Source organism: Hyposmocoma kahamanoa, unplaced genomic scaffold, assembly GCF_003589595.1.
Source record: "Hyposmocoma kahamanoa isolate Upper Pololo Valley unplaced genomic scaffold, ASM358959v1 130, whole genome shotgun sequence".
NCBI lineage: Eukaryota > Metazoa > Arthropoda > Insecta > Lepidoptera > Cosmopterigidae > Hyposmocoma > Hyposmocoma kahamanoa.
The window spans coordinates 403338-430083 of NW_020653462.1; the positions used below are offsets into that span (position 1 = coordinate 403338).

Below are 26746 nucleotides of genomic sequence, written 5' to 3' on the forward strand. Positions count from 1 at the left end.
AAAATATGCAGTAAACTTTTTATTAATTTTAATTTCGTACATTAAGAGTTTCTATTTTTCGGAATTTTCTGCCCGTACCGTCAAAAAACGCATATGACACTATTGTTAGATTATATTTTATATTTTGCGGTATTTTTATCACATATTTCTCACAGAATTTGATTCCAATTGACAAACAGTACCATTAAAAACCGCATAACCGCATTATGATAAATTAGTTTTTATCAAGTAATTTTGCACTCGTCTTCTGTCATTATTTAGTATAAAACAGTGACTTTTTCATTAAACATTACAGTTCTTCATTAGTTTTTGTTATTAGCAAAAGTTTGTTACGCAGTAACTTTCCGCAATGAGTGAATTCTCGTGCACCAGACGCGACTTAAGTCTCGTGTTGATTGAAAATGATTCGAATTATGTTGTTTCTATTACACATTATATACGAAGCAATTTCACAGAATCTTCAGATGAAAACATAGCAAAAATTATAGCAAATATTCAAAAATCCTTCATAAACCAGTTTCGTCAACGCTTTTCTAAAGCGGGTTGAAAGAAAGATCTGTTTTTAAGTAAAAACAGCAATTGGTTGGATGGCATATTCACGGTGAAACTAGAAGAACCTACATGCCAACCTGAACCTTCTACATCAGAAGAAAAAAGAGGAAGACCTTCTAAAACGTACGAAGATAGTTCAGTGAGCACAAAAAAACGTAAAAACAAGGAATTGCTTGATTCATGTGGACTTGATTTCATATTGAACTCGTACATACAGGGCTTAAGGTCTCGTGGCGAAGTAGAAGAAGCCTTAATTGTTGAAGTTTTACGAACATTGCCGTCAGAAAAAAAAGTGAAATACGCAATAGTCTTCTTAATGAACCAGCACATATAACAGCGTATTCAAAAGACGAAGCACTCAGCATTTTTATAGAATTAAATCTGAACAAGGCACAGTATGACAATATGAGAAATTGTTTAATTACAAAAAATTGCTTATTGTTTCCTTCTTACAAGTCGATTCCTGAAGCTAAGCGAATGTGCTATCCACCAGAATCTAGCGTTGAAATTACTAACATAAAAGCACAAATAAAACTACAAGATCTTTTAGAGCACACTTCAGCCAGACTTCTAAAAATTAATGATGTTTATAAAGTGGGTTCAACCCACTTAATGCTATATTCCAAATGGGGCTGTGATGGATCAAGTGGACAAAGCGAATACAAACTACCCCTGTCTGAAGAGAGTGATCTAATTTCAGACTCTACTTTATTTATATCATCTTTAGTGCCATTGCGACTTATTGATACCAATACTAATGAAGTATTGTGGAATAATCCTGTTCCTTCGTCAGTGAGATTTTGCCGATCAATTTTGATAGAATTTTCAAAAGAAACAGCTGAGAAAACGACACTGGTAGTCAGCGAAATTAATGCTCAAATTTTAGCCCTGAATCCTTCCCTAATTAATCACAATGGAGAAGGTATTGAAATAAAACACACGTTGTTTTTAACTATGATTGATGGGAAACAGGCCCAAGTTTTGTCAGAAACTTCCTCAAGTGCTGTGTGCACTATTTGCAGTGCAAGACCTACAGAAATGAATAATTTAGAAAGAGTGCGAAACAAACCTGTGGATGAAGCTTCTTATCAATATGGGCTTTCAACTTTGCATTGTTGGATTAGATTTATGGAACTTATTTTACATTTATCTTACAATCTAGGTTTTGAAAAATGGTCTGCCACAACAACAGAGAATAAAGATTTAAAAAAGCAAAAGAAAGCTTACGTACAAAGAAGGTTCAGAGAAGAACTTGGATTGAATATAGATAAACCTAAACAAGTAAGTGGCAACACTAATGACGGTAATACAGCCAGAAGATTTTTCCAAAACTACCATTGTTCATCAGAAATCACTGGAATAAATGAGGAATTAATAAAACGGTTTTATATTATACTTCAGGTCATGTCAAGTGGTAGAGGTATTGATGCCACGAAATTTGGACAGTATGCATTCGATACAGCACAGCTGTATGTTAATAAATATAAATGGTGTTACATGCCGTCATCAGTGCACAAAGTGTTGATTCATGGTGAGAGTGTCATACGTCATTTTTCTGTCTTGCCTCTTAGACAACTCTCTGAAGATGCTCAAGAGTCACGAAACAAAGACTACAAGCAGTTCAGACTTCATCATGTAAGAAAATGTTCGAGGGCAGCCACCAACGAAGACGTTATACACACACTTTTGTATACCTCTGATCCATACATTACAAGCTTGAGAAAACCTTACAACAATAAATATTTGGAACTTCTTGATGAAGCAAAAGAGCTCCTGAGTGACTATTAAGCTATGTTTTTATGTATTCTTGATATTTAAAGTAGGTACTTCATCTTATTAATCTATAAATTTATAAGAACATGCATGGTTAAATCTAAGAAATTAATACTTTTTTATTCCTTAATTTTTTATAACTATAATAAATAAAATTTGACTTATAAAGTGTATATTATTTAAGAGAATATCTATTTAGGTATACCCAGAAAAAAAATCAGGTAGATATCATCAAAAACACGGAAGTTATAGATTTATGATATGAAAAGGAGTCAAGGTTCCCATAGTGCGCCGGCGTAATATTGACGTGGAGCAAATTTGTTTTATGGTAATGAAGTGTCATCTTCTTTGGTAATTATTTGCTATATTTCAATACAACGTGTCGGTATAATTCAAATGAATTCATATTTAAATTACGAGCGTTTATTTCTAGGTGATTTTTTTTTACAATTTAATAACATACCTACATACCATAACTGCTGCAACATGTTTTACACAAGTTAAAGAGTAAAACACGTTGAAAATGAATACAGAGGAAGATTTTAACAATATTTCAATGTTGTTTTTTATAAACACCGAAAAAATATATGTCGCGCCGATTACACGGCGATCGCACAGCCGCCGCCGACACGACTTGATCGGCGCACATGTTAAGTTTTCGTGTGGCCACCGCGCGACGATAGCCCGGTTACCACGCTTTCATTGTGCATTAATGGCGAGTCTGAATTCTATTTACTAGGCAGCAACATTTAAATTCCTCTGAATATTAAACCGCCGTCCGGCCGCCGCCCAACCCACCGCGTAGATCAAATTCAAGCCAGTCTCGACCGCGTGGCCGGGCCGCTCATTTAAGTTAAAACGTAAAAGCTAAATAAATAGAGCGTGTTTTGCCATGACAGTTAAACGCAAGCGGTCGCTGCGCGGCGGCCACGCGACTCCGCCCGGCGACCGCGCGGCCGAATACATGCGCCATGAACCTACGCCCGCTACGCTTCCGTCATCCCTCTTTCGCCTCCTCGACTTGATGAACCGTTTCATATACGCCCGTTTATTGTTGGTTCTTTTGATCTGGCCTTTTCAAGGACCTTCTCAATCTGGTTGAGATATATTCTTTTTTTATGATATCGAGGGACGCGACGAACAAGTGCGCCTGGTGGTAAAGGCCCTTTACAGGTCCCAAGTCAACCGTGACCATGGGACCTGTAAAGTGCCCGAAACGTTTGTTTGAAAAAACAAATATACGCGATTTAAATCCGGAAAAATAGTTTCGTTTCCTATGTTTATTTTTGTATGAAAGTAAAATCTGACGAGTTATCAAAAGTCATGGAACAAAAGTTGTACTTAGTTTGTGATGTTATAAACTAATATGATCCCTGCGACACTTCATTTGACGTTTGAAAAGGGATGAGGTGAAGTCGATAGATTTTTTGGTATATATTTGATTTTTGAAGCAAAAGTTCTGAACGATGTAGATGTGTGAACTGTTTTGTATTATATTGAAGGCATACATTTAAAATGCAATTTCAATACATATTTTAGTAAAATTGAAAAAACATTTATCGTATTATTAATTTACAGGTTTCAAAAAAGTAATAATATTTTAAGGAAAATATTATTTAAAATTAAATTAAATTTTCGAAAACTTTTTATCAATGCACCTCATCTCTAGCAAATACAGTATGATGAAGTAACCTTTGCACGTTGTCGTAAAAAAATAATGAATTTTTGAAATAAATGTACTCGCTCATTTGTTACATAAACTTAAATAAACATTGATTTGGTGTTATTTTTAATTTACTTAAATAATGGCTATTCATTTAAAAGCGAGGCTTATAAAAATAGTTTATGATATACGTAAACATACGTACTTAGTGCACGTCGTTAGAAGGTTATATTGTCAGATTTTTAAGAATCTGTCCTGTCACAGGGATCATCCTAGATATTTTTTTTGTATGTCACGCGATAACTCTGTGAATTTGATGATTATTTTTGGTTGAAAAGAGGATACCTCAGAAGTAGTCCCATTCAAATATAAAGAAAATATTCCATATAAGCGTGGCGAACTATGGGATGAATGACTTTTAAGGTCAGTAAGGATAGTAATATAAGCAATGTATACGCCATTTACGAACGAAACATACTAATACGTGTAATAATAAATACATATTTTCTGCTTACGTACTCAAGTTAATATACTTGCTAAAAAACGTTTAAAAGAAATGTAGTTTCACAGTTTCATCAAATCTATACACGTGTTTCTTATTTTTAATCCACACCTTGATTTACATTGAACACGGAAAGATTGTATTGAACTTTGTATCATCTAAATGCAGTTACACGAATTACATTTGCAAAATAGCATTTGAATTACAGCCGGAAAATAATTTGAATGCAATCGGCGCGCCGTCCAAATGCTAGTGCAGTTCGCTGGCTGTTGCGTTGTAATCGGCACCACTGCATCCGGACTTCCAGCTGCATTACAACTGTCGACTGCTTATGCAGTTGGCATGAGCCAGCTTAGTGTTAATAAAGAACATTTTATGCACCGCGTAAATTGTGAATGAAATTATTGTGCTTCAAAAACATGAATTAAAAGCAACTATACATATATGACTGACACCGACGAAGCATTTTCGATTTTATGGTGTATCTCTTGGTTCCTTAGTACGCGAAAATAACTTTTCATCACATGTTCATGCATCACATGACTTGCAGGCAAAGTCGATCGTAATGTCTTAAATTGCGTCCAGGAGCGTTTTCATATGACCTAGGGCGATAATTAATTTTTTAAATTTAATTACACTGTGCTTCTCTTGTACGTACGTCAAGATTAAGTAAAAAGTTTACATGCTCGAAAAATCTGAATTGATGTGAAAATTATTTATTTTTATATGTAATACTTAATGGCTATATGCGTTTTTGCCTTTTACAACATTAGTTGGAGTTTGTTCTACTGAAGCTGACCACATGTATATATAAAAACATAATGAAACGCCATTTGCAATAAAAAAACTTTGTAACTGCCTCTGTGGCCGAACGGTTACCATGCCGGACTGCCATGTAGAAGTTTTGGGTTCGATTCCCGGGCCAGTAGAAATATGTGTATGGCCTACATTTATTTCTCTCGTAAGTTTGGGTGTAATTTGTGGTTGTCTATATGTGTGTCCATGGCACCCGCGACACAGGGTTTCCCTGGTTTGGGGCTATGTTGAGTGTGTGCGTTATTATTATTATTATTATAATAACCGTATTTGTTGTGTTGTGCAGCATTTTCTTAACTTTATCGTTGTAGTTATTTCCTCGCAAATGTGGTGAAAAACATTGTGCAAGCACGGGCGGTAAAACATTACAAACCTCATATCATTAATTCTAATAGACTCTTCTTGTTAGTAATTTCTTATTTACCGCCCTTCGTGTTAGTAATTTCTTATTTATCGCCCTTAATACACAATGTACTTTTTAGACGACAGTTACCAATCTATCCAAGAAGGTCCATCCATCAGACGGACCTTCTGTATTGCCTTTTTGAGTATCGTATAACAATGACATTACAATGTTTTATTGTTGATTATCGGTGGTATCCGTGTTATGCCTTCATTGCATAGCCATAGACTGCTAGGGTTCTTTTTTCTTCGTTTTTTTTTCAATGTCGTCAATTTTGCGTTTCAATGAGATATTAAGTATTGTAACAAACCTATTTTATATCAAACACTTTAATTAACTTTGGTTGTCAGATAGTTCTCTAAAAATCCGCTAGATGGCACTGACCCTTTTTACTTAATTTCTCCATCTGCATCGCGGTGTTAAGATTTTCCCCCGAATGGTGACTACTTGAACCAAATTTTATTTTTGTGTGAGAAACATCAGAGCTGTCGATACGTTTCTAGGAGTTGAATTCTTGTGGGAACGACTGCCTGCACCTATCTGATAGTTGCTTTTTGCATTGACGTGACGTGACTGCTAACTCGAGTTAAGTCGACTCGGTGTCTGACAAAGCACCCGCGAGTCGCGAGTAGAACTCGAACCGACGATTCACCGAGTTGGGCACGATCGGTCGGCCGACAGCGATTTGAACGTGCTCCGAAGGTCGCCGAACCGACCGAGTGAGAACGAATAAAAGATGCGCTGTATGAATGAGGTATACGGCTCGGCGGGGCTGGTACCAAACGAAGTTAACTCGAGTTCATAAATAAGTAAGTCGAGTTGATTCTTTGTGGGAGTAACTCGAGTTAAATAACTCGACTCGCCCATCGCTAGTACCACTCCCGCGCCGGTTAGAATCAACTTGGCACCTTGTACAGTACAGTAGCATCCTTTTTTTGGAAATAAAACCTGAAACTAGCCTGGAAGTTTTTTTTTTACTCAATTTGGTGACGTCATCAAATACGGAAAAGAACCCCCTCTACAGTATTACTTACTTTTACGAAATTTAACAAAAATTAATTATTTCTCGCTTATTTTCAATATGGGAACAAATATAATGTGAGAATCTTGTTTTCTGAGAAGATACACCATTGGAATTCACTATAACACTAGTGTGACCAGTGGAGCGTACATCCTTGATACAGGGCATTGTGTTGAAAGACCGACCGAGCGATCTCCCGCTTGTTGACACACATTACACCATCTGATAATTCGGTATGCCATATTTAAAATGTTAAGTCCCGTCTGATAACGTTCAGAGAAATTTTATACTCTTTCATTGGTTAATAAAATTGAAAAATTGTTTTTTCACCTCACTAGCTCGGAAACCTTTCTCATTTGAAATCTGCGCGCAAAACCGCTCCTGCGTTTTCCACGCTAGCGTGGAAAAGGTTTTTGGAATACGAACTTGACGAAGGACTGTCTGTGGTGCACCTAACTTTTTCTTTCGATGGAAAAAAAGATAATGACACGTTCAACTACGCGATTTGTCGTACATTACGTATTCATTTAATATAAATCCGTTGGTATATTTTGTTCTTATTATTGTTGACATTAAATTGACAATGATAACTAAATTGTGTTTATTAAATTATTTTAATTCATCGAAGAACTGAAATAATTTCAATAATCACTTAATCACACAAAATAAAAGTACAAGCAAGAATAAAAATTGATGAGGTGTAAATTCACATCGCATCCGAAGATAAACCATTTCTTTTAATTAAAAAAACTGATTTGAAGTTCAACTGTTTATCTTTCATCTACCATTTTCCTCGCTATAGTGATATGAAAACTTGTGTGTTTCGCTCGGCAGTAAAATTGTTTTGCGTGTCGTGGCTTGAAACCCTCGCTACGCTCAGGAATCTATTTTTGTATCTCTCGCTTCGCTCGTGGTTCAATCAGAGCTTCCTTCGCTTGCTCAGGTTTCAATACAACCACTCGCGTCAAACAACAACTTTTCAGCCTTGCATAAAAAGTTACTATTTGTTTTTTCATGCAAACCAACGTTTCTATCACGGCTAATTAGTATCCATAGTCAAAGAAAGTCTACTGTAAAAAACCTGAAACGAATGTTTATTTGAAAAAACAAATGCATTGCATAGTGATGCGCGATTTGGGTAGTAATTGCTTAGTAGGTAGTAGTAGAGTTCCATGTAAAAGAGTTCATTCAGGGCAGTTCTGCCCACCTTACCTATTTCTGCCGCCAAGCAGTAATGTGAACAAATACTTCGTTTCGGTTAGAAGGGTTAACGGTGCTGGTAAAATTACAGGCACACGGGAATTGTCAACTCTCAGGGTGACGGGAACAGTGGCAGTGCCTCTTACATCTTTGCGATTTAAAGCTCTGAATGGCACTGCGCCTGCAATGCACCAGACGCATGACTTGTGCGTTACGTCACTTGTTAACATAAAAACAATGAAAACAACCTCAATTAATTTTTTTTCATAATTCTATAATTTGGAATATTTATTTTATTGAATATCATCTTGTTTTTACAACCATATAACCACAGTGAGGCAACATACGCTGGTTTACGTCCAGACAGACCGCAGGAATTCTTTGTGTTTGTACGATCTTTGTATCAATAATAATTATTATAATTCAATGATTTTTTTAACCATCTATCATACTTTAAGCCATCTTTTCCTATGATTTATTTGAAAACTAACTAAATAACATTACTAACTCATAATTTAAACATATGGAACAAGACGGTAAAACATATTTGAATTAACTACATACTTCAAGCTTAACCTTCACGGACTGAAGGCACAGAGTAAATCTAAACGCAAAGACAAGGACAAAGGCAAATACGTGTAAAGGTGAACACACATTAGAGCGTGAAATAGACAGAGATAGGGTGCCGGTCGGGCGCGAGTCGGGTCGGGTCCGCGGCGGGTCTAATTCCGTGTTATTTCCTAATTTCCTGATTATATGGACACAGCACGCTCGGTGTTTTGTCGTCCATATAAATACACGGAATTAGACCCGCCACGGACCCGACTCGACCCGACCCGCACCCGCTCTCTGTGTGTTTCACGCCTAAATATCGTGCCGTTAGGCCGTTTGAGTACTAAACAACGTACTTTATTTGATCGTCTCTAAACGCATCATAATTACCAACAAAAATTATCAGTCGATAAATAACCACAAATTTAATGATTATGTTTTGAAAATCGAAATTTAAGTAAAGTAGTAGGAGAGCCCAACGTTGGAACCCTACGTCGTTCATGCATAAGCATTCTAAAACGCCAGTATAGCCAAAAGATGTTTGACCACATCTAAATATTGTTGTCAGTCTTGATAGGTCCCAAAAACGTAGGCTTCTAATCCGGAACTCAATTACAAATTACAGTTTTCATTACTTAAAATTGCATTTGTTTTCTTCTTAAAACAAAGGTTTGATTTAAAAAAAATAAAGATTGTATATATGGGAATAAAAACGAAATTTACTTCCTTTTTTATAAGTAGGATCACGGATTTTAGGATACCTGAAAATCAAGTTACCTTGCAGCACTAGCTGTGGCCTGACGTAAAACTTAGCCCGCGGCATATACGTTCCGGACAGCGCATTAAGCTCCAATTAACATTTGATAAGCCAGGTCCGCCATTTTCAATTTATGAAGCGGAAACTATAAATTTGGAATACGTTCATGACATGGTCAGCTCTTGAAGGGAATAACAAACAATTTATATTAAGGCAGATCGGAATAGAAGCGAATTTTTGTAACAATATTGTACATAGCATAATTAACTATATTATATGATCAATTGTGTAACAATTGGGTATCTAGCTTGTAAGTTACCTGTTTGTTGTATTCCTAGAGCTCAAAATATTTAACTAAAAATAAAACACCTTGCTTTTACAAAGCCAATTGCTGTAGGACGTCTTCCCAACCGTGTGTTCCTCTTACATTTTAATGAATGGAGCTCTAAGATTAGAGAAGTTAATTAGTGAATTAACTGTTCCTTGATCGGGTAACAGCCAATTGACCTTTTGGTCTACTTTGCTCGCTAATAAAGGGATGCAGGAATTTTCTAGTAACGTAAAGGTGTTACGGAAAAGAAGTAACTTTATTTTGAACCGACTTCAAAAAAGAAGGAAGTTCTCAATTCGACTGTATTAATGTAAGTAAAGTAAACTTTATTAAAATCATTCAATGGTGGTATGGTGAACGCTCAAGGGCGACGCATGCATCGAATGTCGATTTATCTAGTGTAACTTTAGCCTAAAAACATGCTTGCAAACGGATTTTTCAATTTCCTATCCACACTCGAGAATAGTTTACGAGTTCCAAACAACAGTGACATTATTCATGCATCTCATTATAACAACATGAGAAACGGCCTTGGCCTGTTTGTTAGAACAATAGTTTTTATCTTGTTGTTGAAGTAGTTGTGCGCTGGCAGCCCAATGGGAAAACGGCGACTCAAATGACGGTTCAAATCCCTGCGGCGGCACGTACATAAGGCTCTTTTAGTAGCAGTAAGTCTCCTTCTGAAAGAGTTCGTCCAGGAAAGTACTGTCACCTTACCTATTTCTGCCGCAAGCAACAGTATTTGAGCATTAACACTGTGCTGGTGAAGAGCACATGGAACTTATCAATTTGTCTCAGGGTGACAGGTGCATAGCCCATTAGATCTTCGCCATTTAAAGCTCTAAGTCGCACTGCAACTACTATGGACAGGCGTGTCGATTACCATCTGGCGTGCGACTCGCGTTCCGTTATTGGGTATCATAAAAAAAAACAGGTCGCGCGTCTTTTGGAGAATTCCCGCGGCTATCGTATAGTGTCTGTCTACTTTGCGCGTTATACATTATTAAAAAGTTCATTATTCTATGTACAAATGGCAGCACATTAAGCTACGCATTGAGGGATCTTGTTCCGTGGCAGTGGATGCGATATTCCAACAGAACTGCAGCTTGACGTGCTGTTGACTATACAATTCCGTTAAAAAAATTCTAAGCTGCTTACATTTGTGAATATTTAGTAGCAATATCTCTCATTAAGGCGAATTACTGGAGTAGAAGCGGGAAAACTGTTTTGATCATTAGAGATCAATGGTTTAGGTTATTTGGGAAATTTTCAGGTAAATTTTTTGTACTCAATTTTGGTGACAATTTCTTTTTATTTAAATATTTATAGAATATCATCATGAAGCATTATTTAATATTCGAGTGTGGTAACCAGAAATATTCTTTAATATTTCACGATGATATATTCGAGTAATTAAATAAAAATTGTCACCAGAATTAAGTACAAAAAACTTACCTGAAATTTACTAATTTACTGCTATAATATTATATAATAGCGGTCTCATAAAAAAATTTGATAAGAATGTGCTAATTTGTTACACGGTAGGATGTACTTTACTTGATCATATACAATTCTTTGTATACATATACATTTATTATATGGAGATATTTCTCTTTAAGTACTACAAAGTACCTGCTAAATTTTGGTTTGAACTCAAAAATGGTTTCAACTGAAGCCCCTATAGTTATTAAGTTCACATTTATCTCAAAATTTGAAATTTGCCCAAACGATTTGGCGACCCGTCGCGATGCCCGCAGCCCCGTCAGTCGCCATCGGGTGCTTCTCGACGACGAATCTGTAAGTCGGTCAGAACCTTACGATAACTCAGTTGTCGACCGATTCGATTTGATATCTTACGATTTCTTTTCATTTTTATTCACAACACCCGAATCGAACGTCAAACTGGCGTTATTCGAAACCGAACCGAAATGACGTCACACCCGTACGATTACTCGAACTTCTCGACCGGCAAAGGTCACAAACGTTATTCAGAACACAGCTATCGAATGCAAGTTACCGAACGTCATAAATTTTTTAAGTCAAGAATGTAATGTGTAAACCTCTTATTATTTTAAATAAAGTCTGGATTTTTATTAATTTATTTTTGTGCAAGGTAATCTATTATTATATTTTAGGCTTTTGAAGTCTTTTCGGATTTTCATTTTTCTTATAATCTATTTCACAGACAAACTCCGTAAACGGTGTTGGATAAGACGTTCTGAATAGCTCGGAAAGCGCCCTTCGATTCGAAAACGATATCCAATCTACGATTCGGTTAAAATATCGAAGAGTTCTGAATCGGGGGCCTGTGTGAAATTTTCTCCGCCTGTAGTTCTAGCACAACAGGGCGCTACTTGCACGAGTACAACATAAAGCACGAGATTCTATTCTCGCATAGAAATCGCTCTCACGAGCTTAACGCCTACTGTTCTTATTTTATTCATATTAATTGTCCCCCACACCTCACCTTCTAAAATATAAGTTCGCGTGGAAATACCTCGCTTCAACCGGGAAGGAAAATTTCTTGATGAAAGCTGAATATCGAAGATGGTTCGCAACCCTTAGAAAACGTGTGAATTGGAACTTATGATGATGATGGTGAGGTAGAGATTTAAAATAAATGGTTAGGTTAGGTTAGTATCCACGTGGACCAATGAGTATTGGGAACTTCACACACATCATTAAATTGCTTTTGGTTTCCATACGATACTTTCCTTCACCGATAAGCTCATGGTAAATTCCAAATTAATTTTCGCATATAAATTCTGAAAAACAAAATTGCAAGCTCGGATTTAAACCCACGACTGTCTGCTTGAGTAAGTCGAACCGTAAAAAAAGTTACATTAAATTAATCAGATATAAGAAAAACGCGGCGAAATCTCGTCCATCGAAGATTTTGTATTCGTGATCCCACCTTTTTTCATAATCAATTTTTTTCTCTCGGAAGCAGTAAGTGATTGAAACTTCGTTTTGTTTTACGATACAATACAAATACTCTTTATTGCACACAAAATCAAACAAAAGAAAAAAAAAACAATGAACAACAAACGGCCTTATTGTTGGATAGAAATTTGTTTTCTTATAAAAAATGTTTGACTTTATTATTAAAGTTAAAGATTTACTAATACTACCGTAGAATTTATCGGGAAAATAGCCCAGTGCACCCCAACCTCTTAAAACATTAGTCATGTCAGATGAGTCGCTGAATTTGGTCATCGCATTAACATGGCTGGTACTGGTTACAAATTGCATGACTCCAACGTAGCGAGTCAGAGTAAGAAGCGACTTGGTTACTCCATGACGACAGACTGCTCTTTGAGAAAAGTAGCAAAGCTCCTTGTGAAAGAATACGTCGAGGAAAGTACTGCCTCCTTACCTAGGAAAGTTTTTATTAGACATTAAGTTGAAATATACAGGTAAGGTAAGGTACAATAAAAGCTTAGATACTAGTAAGTAAAACGAGGATTAAATTATATGAATAAAATTGGGTCCCCGCGGCAAGGTGCAAAAGATGCTAGCAGCGGGGAACGCTGGGATGGGCTTGGGTTTTTTATGGCTGTGCTTATGCGTTGGTCAAGGTAGCTGTCAGCCCTTGACAAACTGTATATTAGTTTTTTGAATAAAATTTCGTACAGATTAAGGTCACCGGGACCCCACGGGCCAAGGGTTTCGACTCCAAAGGCGTAAATAGGTAGTCGGAGTCGATGTCCTGGTGCTTATTACTGTTTTAAAGCCTCCTTACCTATTTCTGCCGCCAAACAGTAATGTGAGCATTACTGCATTCCGGTATTGAAGGGTGCTATTGAAACTACAGGCATATGAGACTTGTCAACTTTATGTCTCAGGGCGACGGGCGCGAATCCACGACTTGTTTGTCGCGGTGCTTCATATCATAACAAAAAAACCGTCCAAGCTGTTTGGCTCTATCTTCCGCAAAGTTTCATTACTACCCAGCCTTTGTGTATGACCAGCGGACCGCTGTAATGCTCACATTACTGCTTGGCGGCAGAAGTACGTAAGCAAGCAGTACTTTCCTGGACGAGCTCTTTCACAAGGACCTCTACTTCTACTGAGTTAATGAAGAACCTAATTAAAATATCATGTTTTGACTGCCTAATTGCCTAGTCTTTATTGGCGTGTCTACATTTGAAACACTCTCGGAAAACACGTTTTTCTCGAGATTTCCGGGATCGCACCGAGAATAGATACTTTTTCACCGGAACGCGGAAACACAGCAAAATTTAAAGCCCTAATAGTACCTGAAATAAACTTAGCATCACTAGAATCCATTCTACAAAACCCACATGTATTTCGATTGGAGAAGATGAACCAAAGATTTTTAGGTTTTCTGGACTACAAAACTAAACAATTTTCATCCGGTTATGAACACATGTGTATTAGATACATTTTGTGCCGTTGTGTGTACGTCATAATATCAATGACATCAGATAGTGATAAGGATGGCTATCGGTAGCATTGATTGTCCAGAATAGCTGTCACATATTAAATCTACATACTTGTTGGACGGCGACTAACTCTATACTTGTCATTTACGGGCACAAATTATAGTCAAAACACACACCTGGTGCATGTATTGAGTCTCTTTAATAATATTGTTAGACCATTCTGAATTTGATTTGTTTTGTTCAAACATACAGGTAGGCGGGAAATGACCAACCGTCACTTTGGCACATTACGTGACCAGTGATAATATCCTACTTTGCATATTTATTTAATATTTTCGTTTTTCTTTTACATTTACATTTGTTTTCCCACTGTTTCGGTTTTATTGTAATTATGGTTATCTTTGCTGGGCACTTTATGCGATTTTCGAAATTTGAAATAGTACATTATTGCAGAAGCCGGGAAGTAAGGGATTGGTGGATATATTAATTAATATTAAAAGTAATATGTGATGTGTTAGGACAACTGGTAAAAAAATGTTGTTGTTTTTCTAGGCACATTAATAATCTGTCTGTCTGCTGAACTTCTGATGATGTGTATGAATGTGTATCCATTACTGTATTTTCGTTATCGCTCTTCTCACTAGCACTCATTTTTGCGACCAAAATCATTGACTTACAATTATATGGACGTCGGGTCCGCGCTAAAAAGTGTCCGAACTTATAGGGCGTTAAAATCGTATACAGAGCGTCATTCAAGCTTTAGTCTTCGCTTGTTCGACTGACAGCGAAGCAAGCAAAATTAGACAGTACTGCGATGACATTACAATTTAAATTCAACGTTTTAGCTTATTCATATTCCTTTACATGTCACTACGTTTAAATAGGTTGACTTGGGACATTTTTTTCGTGGTTTTTGTATTAGACCCGTCGTCCATTTATTTGTAAGTCATTGACCAAAATACAAAAAAGGCGAAAAAACAAAAGAATACCAAAACACTTTAGTCTAAATTTTACCGCCATTTTCTTTTTTTTTTAAGTAAGCGGTACAGGCAGGTATTTTTAATTCTCGAAATTATGAACACTGGGCAGTTGACTGTGTGAGTTTTTCTTTTGCCTGTTTACATAGTTCATTATTAATAGGTAGATTTAAAGCTTTGGAGAGGTGGACAGTAATTTTCATACTTACTTTACAGGCCTTGGCCGGGAAGAAGTCGCACGGTCCATAAATGGCAAACTCTCCGTGTTCGTTTTTTGAAAGTTAATATAAACATATGTTTGAGAAAATTCTTTAACGGCATTTGAATACGCATCGTAATGTATACCTATAACAGTAATTACGTACATGCATGCACCTCATTCTCCACGTGTATCTACGTACGCGGCAGTACTTTCCTGGATGAGCTCCACGTGAAGTAGTTCATCCAGGGAAGTAATGCCGCCTTACCTATTCCTGCCGCCAAGCAGTAATGCGAGCATTGCCTTATTTCGGTTTTGAATTCATGTCTCAGGGTGACGGCCGCAGTGGAAGTGCCCTTCAGATCTTTACGATTTAAAGCCAGACAGACGTGGACAGGCTTGTCGCTTACCATCCAGCGCATTGTAAAAATATTTCACACTACATGTAAAAATATTTGAAAACAAATTGTATTTTTTTTGGTCCTCAACTAAAAAAGTTTGCCCACCCCTGATTTAGACCACAATTCGCTATGTTAGGCCACGGGTTGAGAACTTCTACACTTATTATTAGAACATAACTCTAGTTGCGCACTTGTGTCACCTCCAACATAACCAAGATCTTCGATTAGAATACACAATAGACGATTATTATAATTAGAAACGCCGAAGCGATCGCTTATGGGCAGTAGAATAACACAACGTATTTACATTCACATTTGGTATGTAAATTGTATGCATTGTATAGGTATGTACGTAAATAGAGTGACCCTGAAATGTATGCGAGATTTTTAACCTATGACTCTACTTAATAAAACGTGTCGAGTTCTTAGATTTGCTACGCTTAGGAAATGAAACTGTTTTATCCAGATATACCTATTACTACTATTACTGCAGCAAAGCAATAATGTGAGCATTACTGCTTTTCGGTTTTGTAGGGTAAGGGTGCTGGTTAAATTACAGGCCCATGGAACAAGGCGACGACGGGCACAGTGTCCTTTAAATTTTTGTGATTTACAGTCGCATGATTTGTTCGTCCCGTCAAATATTCGACAAAGACTTACGGAAATGAAGTTTATTATACTAGTTTCAAAATTGCATAACAGTTTTCAGTCAATGAAATATAGTATGGTTTAAGACATTTAAAAGTGAAAAGAAGGCTCGGATTACGTGGCCGGAAGTGAATTTACGAAACGCATTATATGGGCGGAAATGCAAAATTACCAGCTGGCGTTCACTTGAACTTACGTTTTTGAGTCAATTTACACTCTCCTTGGTATAATAATACTTGGCATAAAGTTAATTACACTTTAAAGCTAGTCAGAATAATAATAAGCACCTCTGACCGCGAGTCCGTATGGAAAGAGAAGGAGCTCCATGGGAGGTTCTTCAAGGTACTCCACGAGCCTTTTATGGACCGTAAAGCCTCCCTACATTGGCTGCGTTTCGGGGACCTCTTTGGGGAAACTGAAGTTTTGTCTGTGCAATACAGGATCAGGTTATCAAGACGCGGAACTATCGGAAATATATCCTAAAGGACGGCACAGTAGACATTTGTCGGGCATGTGGCCGTCCCGGAGAGTCACTTAGGTATATTGTTTCCGGTTGTTCCGCTCTTGCTAACACTGAGTACTTGCACAGACACAACCAGGCAGCCAAAATATTACACCAAGAGCTCGCTCTCAAGTACGGACTAGTGCAACAGAGGTTGCCATATTACAAGTATTCACCGGAGCCAATACTCGAAGATGACCGCACCAAAATCTATTGGGATCGATCTATTATCACGGACAGGACTATTCTTGCGAATAAGCCTGATATTGTGATATTGGATCGATCGCAGTCGAGGGTATTTCTCGTGGACGTCACCATCCCGCATGACGAAATCCTCGTGAAAGCTGAAACCGAGAAACGCCGGAAGTATCTCGACCTGGCGCACGAGATCACCGACATGTGGGATGTGGCCTCCACTGAAATAATCCCAATTGTTTTGTCCGCAAATGGGTTAATTCCAGTCAGCCTTTCTAACAGTTTGAGGCGGTTGGATTTCTGTGGCGTGTCGCTTCCAGCACAAATGCAGAAGGCGCTCCTGCTCGATACGGTACGTATTGTTCGCCGATTCTTGGACCTGAGTCCCTGACCCCGGCCTACTGTGCCATTGCCGGGAAATACCGCCTCCCATTTAAAAATTCAAAATTAATCTTTTAGGCCTTGGGAGAGGCGAGAGTCTAAAATAGATAAATAATAATAATAATAATAATGATAATGGTCAGAATTTACCTGTACCCAATTTAAAACATTGGTATTAAAGTCTCTTCGTTTTCCAACATTTAATCAAAGCTTCTCCAGTAGCCAGACCGATTTTTCAAAGTAATAAAAAAGTTTTAAGTTGCACAAAGCTAAACTAAGTTTCTAACGAGTGAACAGTAAAATCCACTTTAATCACCTTTAACAAAGAGTTTTATTTAAAACACGGGCTCTCCGATTCAAGTATTTTGTCGTAATAGACTTAAGGTATGTTTACAATGATCACAGTTTTTTTAATGATAGTAACGGAATGAACAAGTCGTGCGCCTGGTGATAAGCGACACATCTACGCATAGGTTACTTAGTATTTATTTTTTTAGTTAGTATTTAGTTTTTATTTATTTATTTAGTTAGTTAGTATAGTTGCAATATCACTCAGAGTTTTAAATCGCAAAGATCTGAAAGGCAATGCCACAACACCTGTCACCCTGAGACGTAAAATTAACAAGTCCCATGGGCGTGTAAATTTACCAGCACCTTTACCCATCGTAACCAGAACGCAGTAATGCTCACATTACTGTTTTATGACCGCAATGGGAGGAGCTCTACTAGCTCCTCGACGTATGTACCATTGGGATTTTCCAGAAGTATGGATTTCGGATAGCGGCATAGTACATTTGCGAAAATGTAATTTATGTTAGAAGAACAGAAATTTTATTATGAAAAATAATGACAGACATAACATTAATACGAAGAATAAAAATAAACTAGCTCTTCTTGATAGTTGGTTTCACAAAGTCACAATTTTTTTTATGTAATATCAAGTGACGGGACAAAGAAGTCGTGCGCCTGATTGTAAGGTACTCAGAGATTTACTTTATTTAGGCACTGTCACTGCGCTCGTCACCCTGAGACAGACGTAACCTTCAAAACCGGAACACAGTAATGCTGACATGACCGCTTGGCGGCAGAAATAAGTAAGGTGACAGTACTTCCCTGGACGAACTCTTTCACAAGGAGCTTACCAACTATATACGCTTCTATAATAAGATACCAGATGATATTCAAAATTCTCATTTACGAAAAGGGAAGGCGAAATCAAATTATGCAAAACCATCGAACACTCTCCGTGATATGTCCTGTAGAACACCGAGAAGCTGGCAACTCTACGGCGGTGTTCAAGGCTCTGCACTTCGCCTCTACTAATTCCGAGTCATCTATAAGCCTCTTAACACGCTTGTCTATTGAACCCAACCCAGAGCCAACCCATAAGTGGCAGCAGTACTCCATACACGACCGGACTTATGCTTGGTACAGCTGAAGCAACAGTCCTGGTGTGAAGTAACGCCTTACCTTGGAAAGGATGCCAAGCTTCCTGGCTGCATTTTTGGCCATGGATTCAATGTATCTGCCGAACTGTAGATTGGACGGCAGGTGCATTCCAAATTGGTGAAGACGGTCGGCTATCGGTATGGAGATATCACGAAAAGTCGGAGTCAGGTAAAAGGGACTCCGTTTAGTGGAGAAAAGACACACCTGCGTTTTGGTTTTAGCATTACATTTGACAAGATGGGTTAGCCTCAATCGTAAACTGTCTTAAGTGTGAAATTTAAACAACTAACCATAGTTTCTCGACAAGACTGGATTTCTTCTCCACTGACCCTTAGCTATACATATGCGAAAGGTTTACCATGTACCAACTTTCGTTCTTTGCATTCGATAAAATTGCCGGATCGTGAAACAAGTTTTTATTGAAAAAATATTTTATAAATAAAATAAACATTAAAGAACACTAAAGCCTTCACTCTTCTACAATCTGCCGTCTCTTTCGCTCCTCTGATACCCTCATCCTAAACATTCTCAGACCTCCACTCGCAATTTTTTTGTCATAATTTTTTTCGTTCTATATTATATGTGTAGTTTATTATATGTGATATAATTAACTCGTTCTTGTAAACTACATAGTTTATAAGAACGCGAAGTCGAACCGTTCGGCAAACAAGTATTAATACAGGAAACTAAAACAAATGAATGAAAAAAAATATGACAATCGACAAATGTTTTATTTTCAAGTAAAAAAAACAAAGCAAAATTTTGGGCCTTTTACTAGTGGTCCTCTACATGTACCTGTGTGTGTAATAATTGACTCATCTATTGTAATATGTAACAACAGAACATTACAAATATTTTTACTTTATTCCAGGTTCTCTAAACGATTCGCCAATTTGATAACTTGTAGCAGAAAAGTTTTAAAATGGAGGAAGGAAAGAAAGAAATCAATTTGGATTCCATATTGGAGAGTCTTGGCCCGTACGGCAGATACAATATATTGAATTTCGTATTGCTACTCTTCCCAGTGCTTTTGAGTAGTTTCTTTGAATGCGGGTTCATTTTTGAAGCGCGGGAAGTTGACTACAGGTAAGTGGTACTTACAGATAGTGTTAAGCTTTTAGAAAAATTCGATTATCTGGGGTTTGTAAAACAACATTTTTCTTTATGCGTTTGGTCACCATACAATATATACATAAGGTAACAAATATAAATAGCCCTTAACTCTTCGTGCAAAAAGTATCCAAATTGCGATTATAAATGTTGCAAAGTTTTAAAACTTTATAAAAGCAACTTCATTGTCAGCTCAAACTACATTAACGTACTACCGAAACTAAGGTTTCACTCAAAACATCCTACTAAGCCCAATCCTAGATATCATGCATACAACCTATCACGCACAAGCGCTTGTGCGGACTGTGCCATAATTAGATTACACAAGCAAGTTATTAAAATTGTAATACGTTCGTATCCTTTTAAGAATATTAAATTTCAAAGCTTTCAAAACATCAAAAGCCTAAAATTAATGTTCAAACAAGCGCATGCGAAATTAATGTTTACTAATTTCTGCCAAATATTTGAACCGATAAGCTTCCGTTAATGAATCTCAAACATTCATTTTAACATCAAAGACATTGGTGCTATTTAAACTTATCGAAATTAATCGTATTTAATCATTAAAACGCCTGGTCGTGGTAACGTACAAATGATAAATATTTTATTAGCTTGTCCAGAAAGAGAAAGATGCACTGTATTAGAATTTTAAGTAAACAATGCGTACTTTAAGGATGGATACACAATAGTATATAAAAAAAATTGTCGATCTGTACCGAAGGAGAGTAAGTCCTGCCTCTCACTGCCTAGATAGTTGTATCATCATAATGTTGTACTTACAAAGAATTCTTACCGAATTTAAAAATTTTAGATGTGAAATACCAATTTGCGAAGGCATCTCAGACTTCAACGACACCTCCTGGACGAACTTTTCCATCCCATTCAACCATGAAAAAAACAAGCTGGAATCTTGCGTAAGATACGCTCCAATAGACGAAGCTAATGAAAGATGTTCAGCTGATGCCTTTTATATGAACAAAACCGTACCCTGTAAGAGTTTTGTGTACGGAGAAAGTAACACTTTGGTGAAAGAGGTATGCACTATTATTCCTTTTTATGGTTCTAGCTTTTATAAGTATTTAATCTCTTGTTTTTTTCTTCTGTAATCTTAAAACTTTACACCACAAAGTACAAACTTTAATGTTTTACGTTCGCTGTAATTGTTTATCTAAGGTATTACTTTCATTAATTTGAAATTTATTATGAGCTTTTCGGTGAAGGAAAACATTGTTCACAACAGCTCACAAGCCTTGGGTTATATGTGACGGCCCCAACCCGCATTGCGCCATCGTGGCAGACTATGGCTTAAACCCTTACCTAAGAGGAAACCTGTGCCAAGCAGTAGCACTTTTAAGGATTGATGATGATGGTGATTTTGATTATATGATTATCACTAGTTATATTACCACGGTATGACTTTTTCTTATTATACTGGTGCTTGGAACTTAAAACAACAATAATAAGAACAAAAATGATTCCACTTCAGTTTCATGTGTTAATATAGTGAGTGTGGTTTGTAAGAGAAAAGTGAGTGACAACGGTAACACTGGAAGAATTCGAGAGGAGAGTAATCATCGACAGCGAAAAAGGGTAGACATCACTGCTGAAAAGTCAACTCGTGACCAAATAACGTGTTACGGTTCCAAAAAAACGAGATATTAAGAAGTCATACCGTCGTAAAAAACCTGCAACCTGTCGTGAAAAACTACAAAAATCTAAATATTTACTGTTCCTCACAGTTCAATCTGGGTTGCGAAGAAAGCAAAAGAACTTTAGTTGGAACCATACACAGCACAGGGATGTTTGCAGCCATGGTGTTCACAGGGGCTATATCTGACAGATTCGGTCGCAAAGTTGCTATTGGCTTAGCGTCAATTGCCAGCTTCATCTTCGGCATGTCCAGAGCATTCTCTCCAAATTACTGGGTTTATATCGCAATGCACTTCTTCGAAGCTGGTTTTGGAGGAGGATTGTATCCTTCGGCGTATGTACTAGGTATGTCGTCATAAGTCCCGATTCCCATAACAGTAAAACTACAGTAAGATATCTCTTGGATAAAAGGTCTTACTAAACTGGTTTCAACATTATTCAAATTACTTTTTCATTTACAGGTGTCGAGCTCGTCGGCCTTAAGCAGAGAGTCATCGTGTCTGCCATCTGTAATATGACCTTCGTCGTCGGAGAAGTGATAATTGCCTTATTAGCTTTATTTGTAGATAACTGGCGTACCTACATCCTCATTCTATACAGTCCAGCCATCATCGTCGGTGTTTATGTATGGTTCATGAATGAAAGCGCCAGATGGCTCTTAAGCAAAGGCAGAAAAGAAGAAGCTATAAAAATACTAAAAAGTGCGGCTAAAATCAACAATCTTGACCCTAGAAAACTTGACCTTGACGCTCTAGGCGATCCATTATTAAGACCGCAAAACCAAACAGTAGACAAGCAGTCGCAATTATCAAAAGCATTGCGATCTTCTATAATATGGAAAAGATTACTTATCTGCTCATTCCTGTGGATAACATGCTCTCTGGTATACTACGGATTATCAATAAATTCGACATCTCTATTGCCAACAAATAACAGATATGTAAACTTTATGCTTGTAGTATTGGTTGAGATACCAGCGTATATAATTGTGGTGGTTGTTATCGATAAATATGGAAGAAAAAGGACTCTAATGGCTTGCTACGTTACATGCGCAGTCACCAGTTTACTCTTCGCATTTCTACCGCGATGTAAGTATACTTGTGTACGCATATAGCGCGATGTTTCTGTTTCAGTTAATATATTTCTGAGATTACATTAAAACTATCTTCCACTACAGCATTTTCTGTGTTAGCTTTTTCGCATCCCTTTATTTCATGCATCGTTTATCTTTGTTTAGTTCCCGCATCAAATAGTTCTTGGTTATAAATACTACTTAGTCTATTTACTCGTCACGTTGATATATGTAGTTACATGTTAAATTAATGAACAATGACTAAACACCTCACATTGACCTACATTCTGGTATTATGAAACCAGATCTACACGTGGTGTAAGGACTAATATATTTATTAACAGCGTAGCATTCTATTTATAGAAATAAAACACAGAAAACTGATTGTATGACCGAAAATAAAACTACGCCATACAAGTTGTTTTGATCAATCTATTCTAGGTATTATTATTTTGTAAACATTTGTACATGAACTCGGTTGTCCTCGTTAATGGTTAACACGCATCGCTTCTATTTATTTTACTTCAAGTGTTTCTCTTTTATTCTCAATTTGATTTCAATACAATACAATTTATTTTCAATAAAATTATTATGGTATTCAAATATGTTTAAGTGTAAAATATCTATTTTATTATATCTCAACTTTAAACGGTCAAATATAAGTGACAGTGCATCTTCGGTCCCTTATGTGCAACTTCCAGCGAAACGCGACATAAGAAATTTTTCAAAACAGATTCCGTTTGGTCGCAGCGGACTGGTGGTCCATTACCCTTTACCTGATCTGCAAATTTGGCGTGACTGTGGCCTATAGTTCCGTCTACATCTACGTGTCTGAAGTCTTCCCCACTAATATGCGGCAGACTTTAATCAGCGTCTGTTCTATGGCTGGAAGAATAGGATCTTTGCTTGCTCCTCAGACTCCGTTACTGGTAAGTTGTGGAGAAATATTCTCCATTCAAGTCTATTTATGATCAACCTATATGATATTGTGTTGGAGACGGGTATCCTTGTAGGAAAGGATTTTTGGCCATGTTCCACCGCACTAGCATAAATACGGGTTGGGAATTTTTCACGTCCTAGAAGCATTGTGAACTTTCCCTGACATAACGTTGCATCAATTGTTTTTTTTACTATTAAATAATTGAGAATAAATAACAATAATGTGCCAGACGACTATCAATTGCCCGGCCTCTAACTAAGGAATTTCCTGTACAATCCAGAACATAACTATTCAGAACCAATCTAGAAAAGTTAATTTCCCAAATTGGCCCTATTGGGAATCTAACTTGGGACCTCCTCATCCAGCGCCCACATTGCATACCATTGAGCCACCGAGATGTACAAGAATTTCATCTATCAATTTTAACTAAATCTGACTTTTTTGTTACTTAACAACATTTGACACGTTTTTACAACATTGTAATTTCTAGCATTTCACAAACGCTATCTTCTGTGTCGGTCTAATCAAATAAACATACATAACTAAATATTTACAGATATTTTGACCTGCTTGTCAATAATAACAAATTTTATAAGGAACGTTTAAGGGGAAATTTTTTTTTACGTCACTTCTTCACACCTCTAAACTCACATCGGAAACTGGTATCGGGGTTGCCTGGGCTTTGAAGCGTGTGAGATAGACGTGGACCAATTAAATACAAGATGTCTAAACATTTGCCTTCTAGATATAAAACATATCCTCTTAGTGTAAAAGAAGCTCATACATCCCCTGACGTATTTATTACGGAACACGGGAGAAAAAATGTCATTGAAATATCACAAATAACAATCTAATGAAACTTGTTTTCCCGTACATTTTGACAATTTTGCGGTACTTTGTGATTTTTTTTAACAAACGAAGTTTAGTCGAGCGCCTTATCACTACCTGTATCTTCTGCTTTCATTATGAATCAAAAAAGCAAGTCGTTACGTCTAAAACGTCTATTTTGCGTCTCACTTCATCTTAATCAATAATAATATATCCCATTTCATTTTCCAGGCCTTGTACCATAGGTCGATGCCGCTATCCATCTTTGGCTTCATGTGTGTCCTATGCAGCACACTGGTCGTCCTTCTCCCGGAGACGAGCAACATTCGCCTTCCAGACACCATCGAGGAAGCTGAACAGCTGTCAAAAGTGAAAAGCAAAATTGACATTTAGTGCATGATGTTAACAAAATTGTAAATATAAAAGACACGAAAGCGGCCAACCACAAATTATTTACGTCGATTTGTAACCTTGTGAGTTATCCGGTTATTTAGTTAGGATATGTTTATTGTAATGTTCGCATGTCGTATCTTAATGCAAATGATTTATATGGTTCTAGAAACAAGTGAAGTCTGTTAACCAGCTGGGATTGCCTAAAAATGCCTTAGCCAGGTGACGTGACGCCGCGATGCATTAAAACGAGTAATGCAATATAAACTTTATGCTCTAAAGGATAAGACACATCAAATAAAAAATGAAAAAGAAGATACACTCGCACTCTGCAAAATGCAATATAATGCAGAGCATATAGTTTACTTTATAAAGTATACATTTCTTTGAATGCAAAATAACAAAAGATTAACGCCGCGTGACACAGCCCGGTGCGTAGTGCGTTCCAGCGCGGCGCATCCTACGGTCGGCAGCTTCTGCAGCCACGAACAAAGTGTATCTTCAATTCTCAACAATAAGCTATATATTTCTTTGAAAGGCAGACCAAGGTGGGAATTTGAGGCGATCGTTACGCGTGGTATTCTAAAGCTCGATTTAAGTGTAACTGGTGTTCATGCATGTTTATTTATATGAAACTTGTCTTACTGCTTATAATTTAAGTTGTGCCCCAAAATAAACAGAAATAAGTCAACATTTGCATTACCGCATTTCGTTTTGAGTATGCCGTAATCAGTGTCGTAGAAAGTACGTTGCTGTAATTTCTGTCGATTTGTTTCTTCAATATGTTATGTTAAGTATTTATTTACTGTAAACGTATATCTTTGCTAAGCTTATATCAATATGCAAATGTGAATGCACCACAGACTACAAATGTATGGCACGCCTAAAAATGAGAGAAGTTTTCCATTGAATAATCTTTATTTATTGGATTTTTTTCTTCAAATATTCACAAATTTGAATAATTTACAAAACTTGGGAGATTATACAAAAAGCGATAATTTGAATCCCAAGAAGTTAATTATTACTTTACGCATAAAATTGAAAGATACATGCTTTAAGTGTCTATTTTATAAACATTGAATAAAGATATAATCATTTACGTACGTACAGTCTTAAGTCTTTTTAATAGTTCTGTGGCTTAACATTAAGGCAGTTCTAAGAACTGCGATAAAATCTATATATTCTCTGTTACCTTTAAGTGGAAAATATTTCTATGGTTAGTTTAATAAAGTTCACTAACTTATTCTGTGCATTTAGAGCAGTATTTCCGAATTAACTACGTGCATAGCCGAATGCAAGATTGTCTTTTTATATGGCATAAGATTTGGCATATTACTCAAAATCCGTCATCATTTCTATTAAAAAATTATGCGGATTCATTAATATGACAAAAATTGTTATGCGAACTATTAATTATGCATAAAATTGCAATGTGTCATCCCACTTTATCTCGAATAAGGATCATTATTTCAGTGCACTTAATTTCTACTTAGAACTTAAATTACTTACTTTAAGTACTTACTTTAGATGTTTTTTATGCTGTAGTATAATTATATCTTTTAAACGCATATATGTACATTGTTCTTTGTGTCGTTTTTATGTAAGCCTGTGGTAGTACTTACCTACCAGCACAGCCGTCGAAATTGATGCCACGTGTTTGTTGTTTACTTAATTTTGTGTACCTATAATTGTTTTACAACTTTTAATTATTTGTATATTAAGCGATCCAAAGCCTTTGGATCTTGCGAATACAGTTTTCAATGAAAACGTTATAAATGTAATGTAATTCAATGTAATAAAATTGTGAGTTACGCATTATTCGATATTGATAACAGTATACATCTACAGTATTGAATTATTCTACGGTCAATGCGTGGGCATCTGAACTTTTTTATGAATCATTAAATAAACTCAGAAAACTGACAAAAAAGCTACCATATTAATTTAGTAAAATCTGTTGAACTGTTTTTTTATATTATTTGCTCAATATAACTAATTTAAATAATGCCAGTGAGCTATCTTCGTATT

General features: G+C 36.7%; 1 protein-coding gene across 3 annotated transcripts in view; it reads left to right on the forward strand.

Moving 5' to 3' along the window:
• LOC113240310 (organic cation transporter protein-like) overlaps positions 1-26511 on the forward strand; it is a 48650-nt gene extending 22139 nt beyond the window's left edge. Inside the window, exons 2-8 of one of the 3 annotated variants that reach the window (XR_003311248.1) lie at positions 19600-19814; positions 20650-20872; positions 21578-21833; positions 21950-22576; positions 23311-23489; positions 24560-24801; positions 24888-26511. Coding sequence is in view for 2 of the 3 variants with exons in the window: in XM_026477583.1 (XP_026333368.1) it covers positions 19651-19814; positions 20650-20872; positions 21578-21833; positions 21950-22576; positions 23311-23489; positions 24560-24721 (1611 nt within the window). In the remaining variant the exon portion in view is untranslated. Of the gene's footprint in view, positions 1-19599; positions 19815-20649; positions 20873-21577; positions 21834-21949; positions 22577-23293; positions 23490-24559 lie in introns of those variants that run through there. The other 2 variants (XM_026477583.1, XM_026477584.1) reach the window with 2 other exon arrangements.
• The last annotated feature ends 235 nt before the right edge of the window (positions 26512-26746 follow it).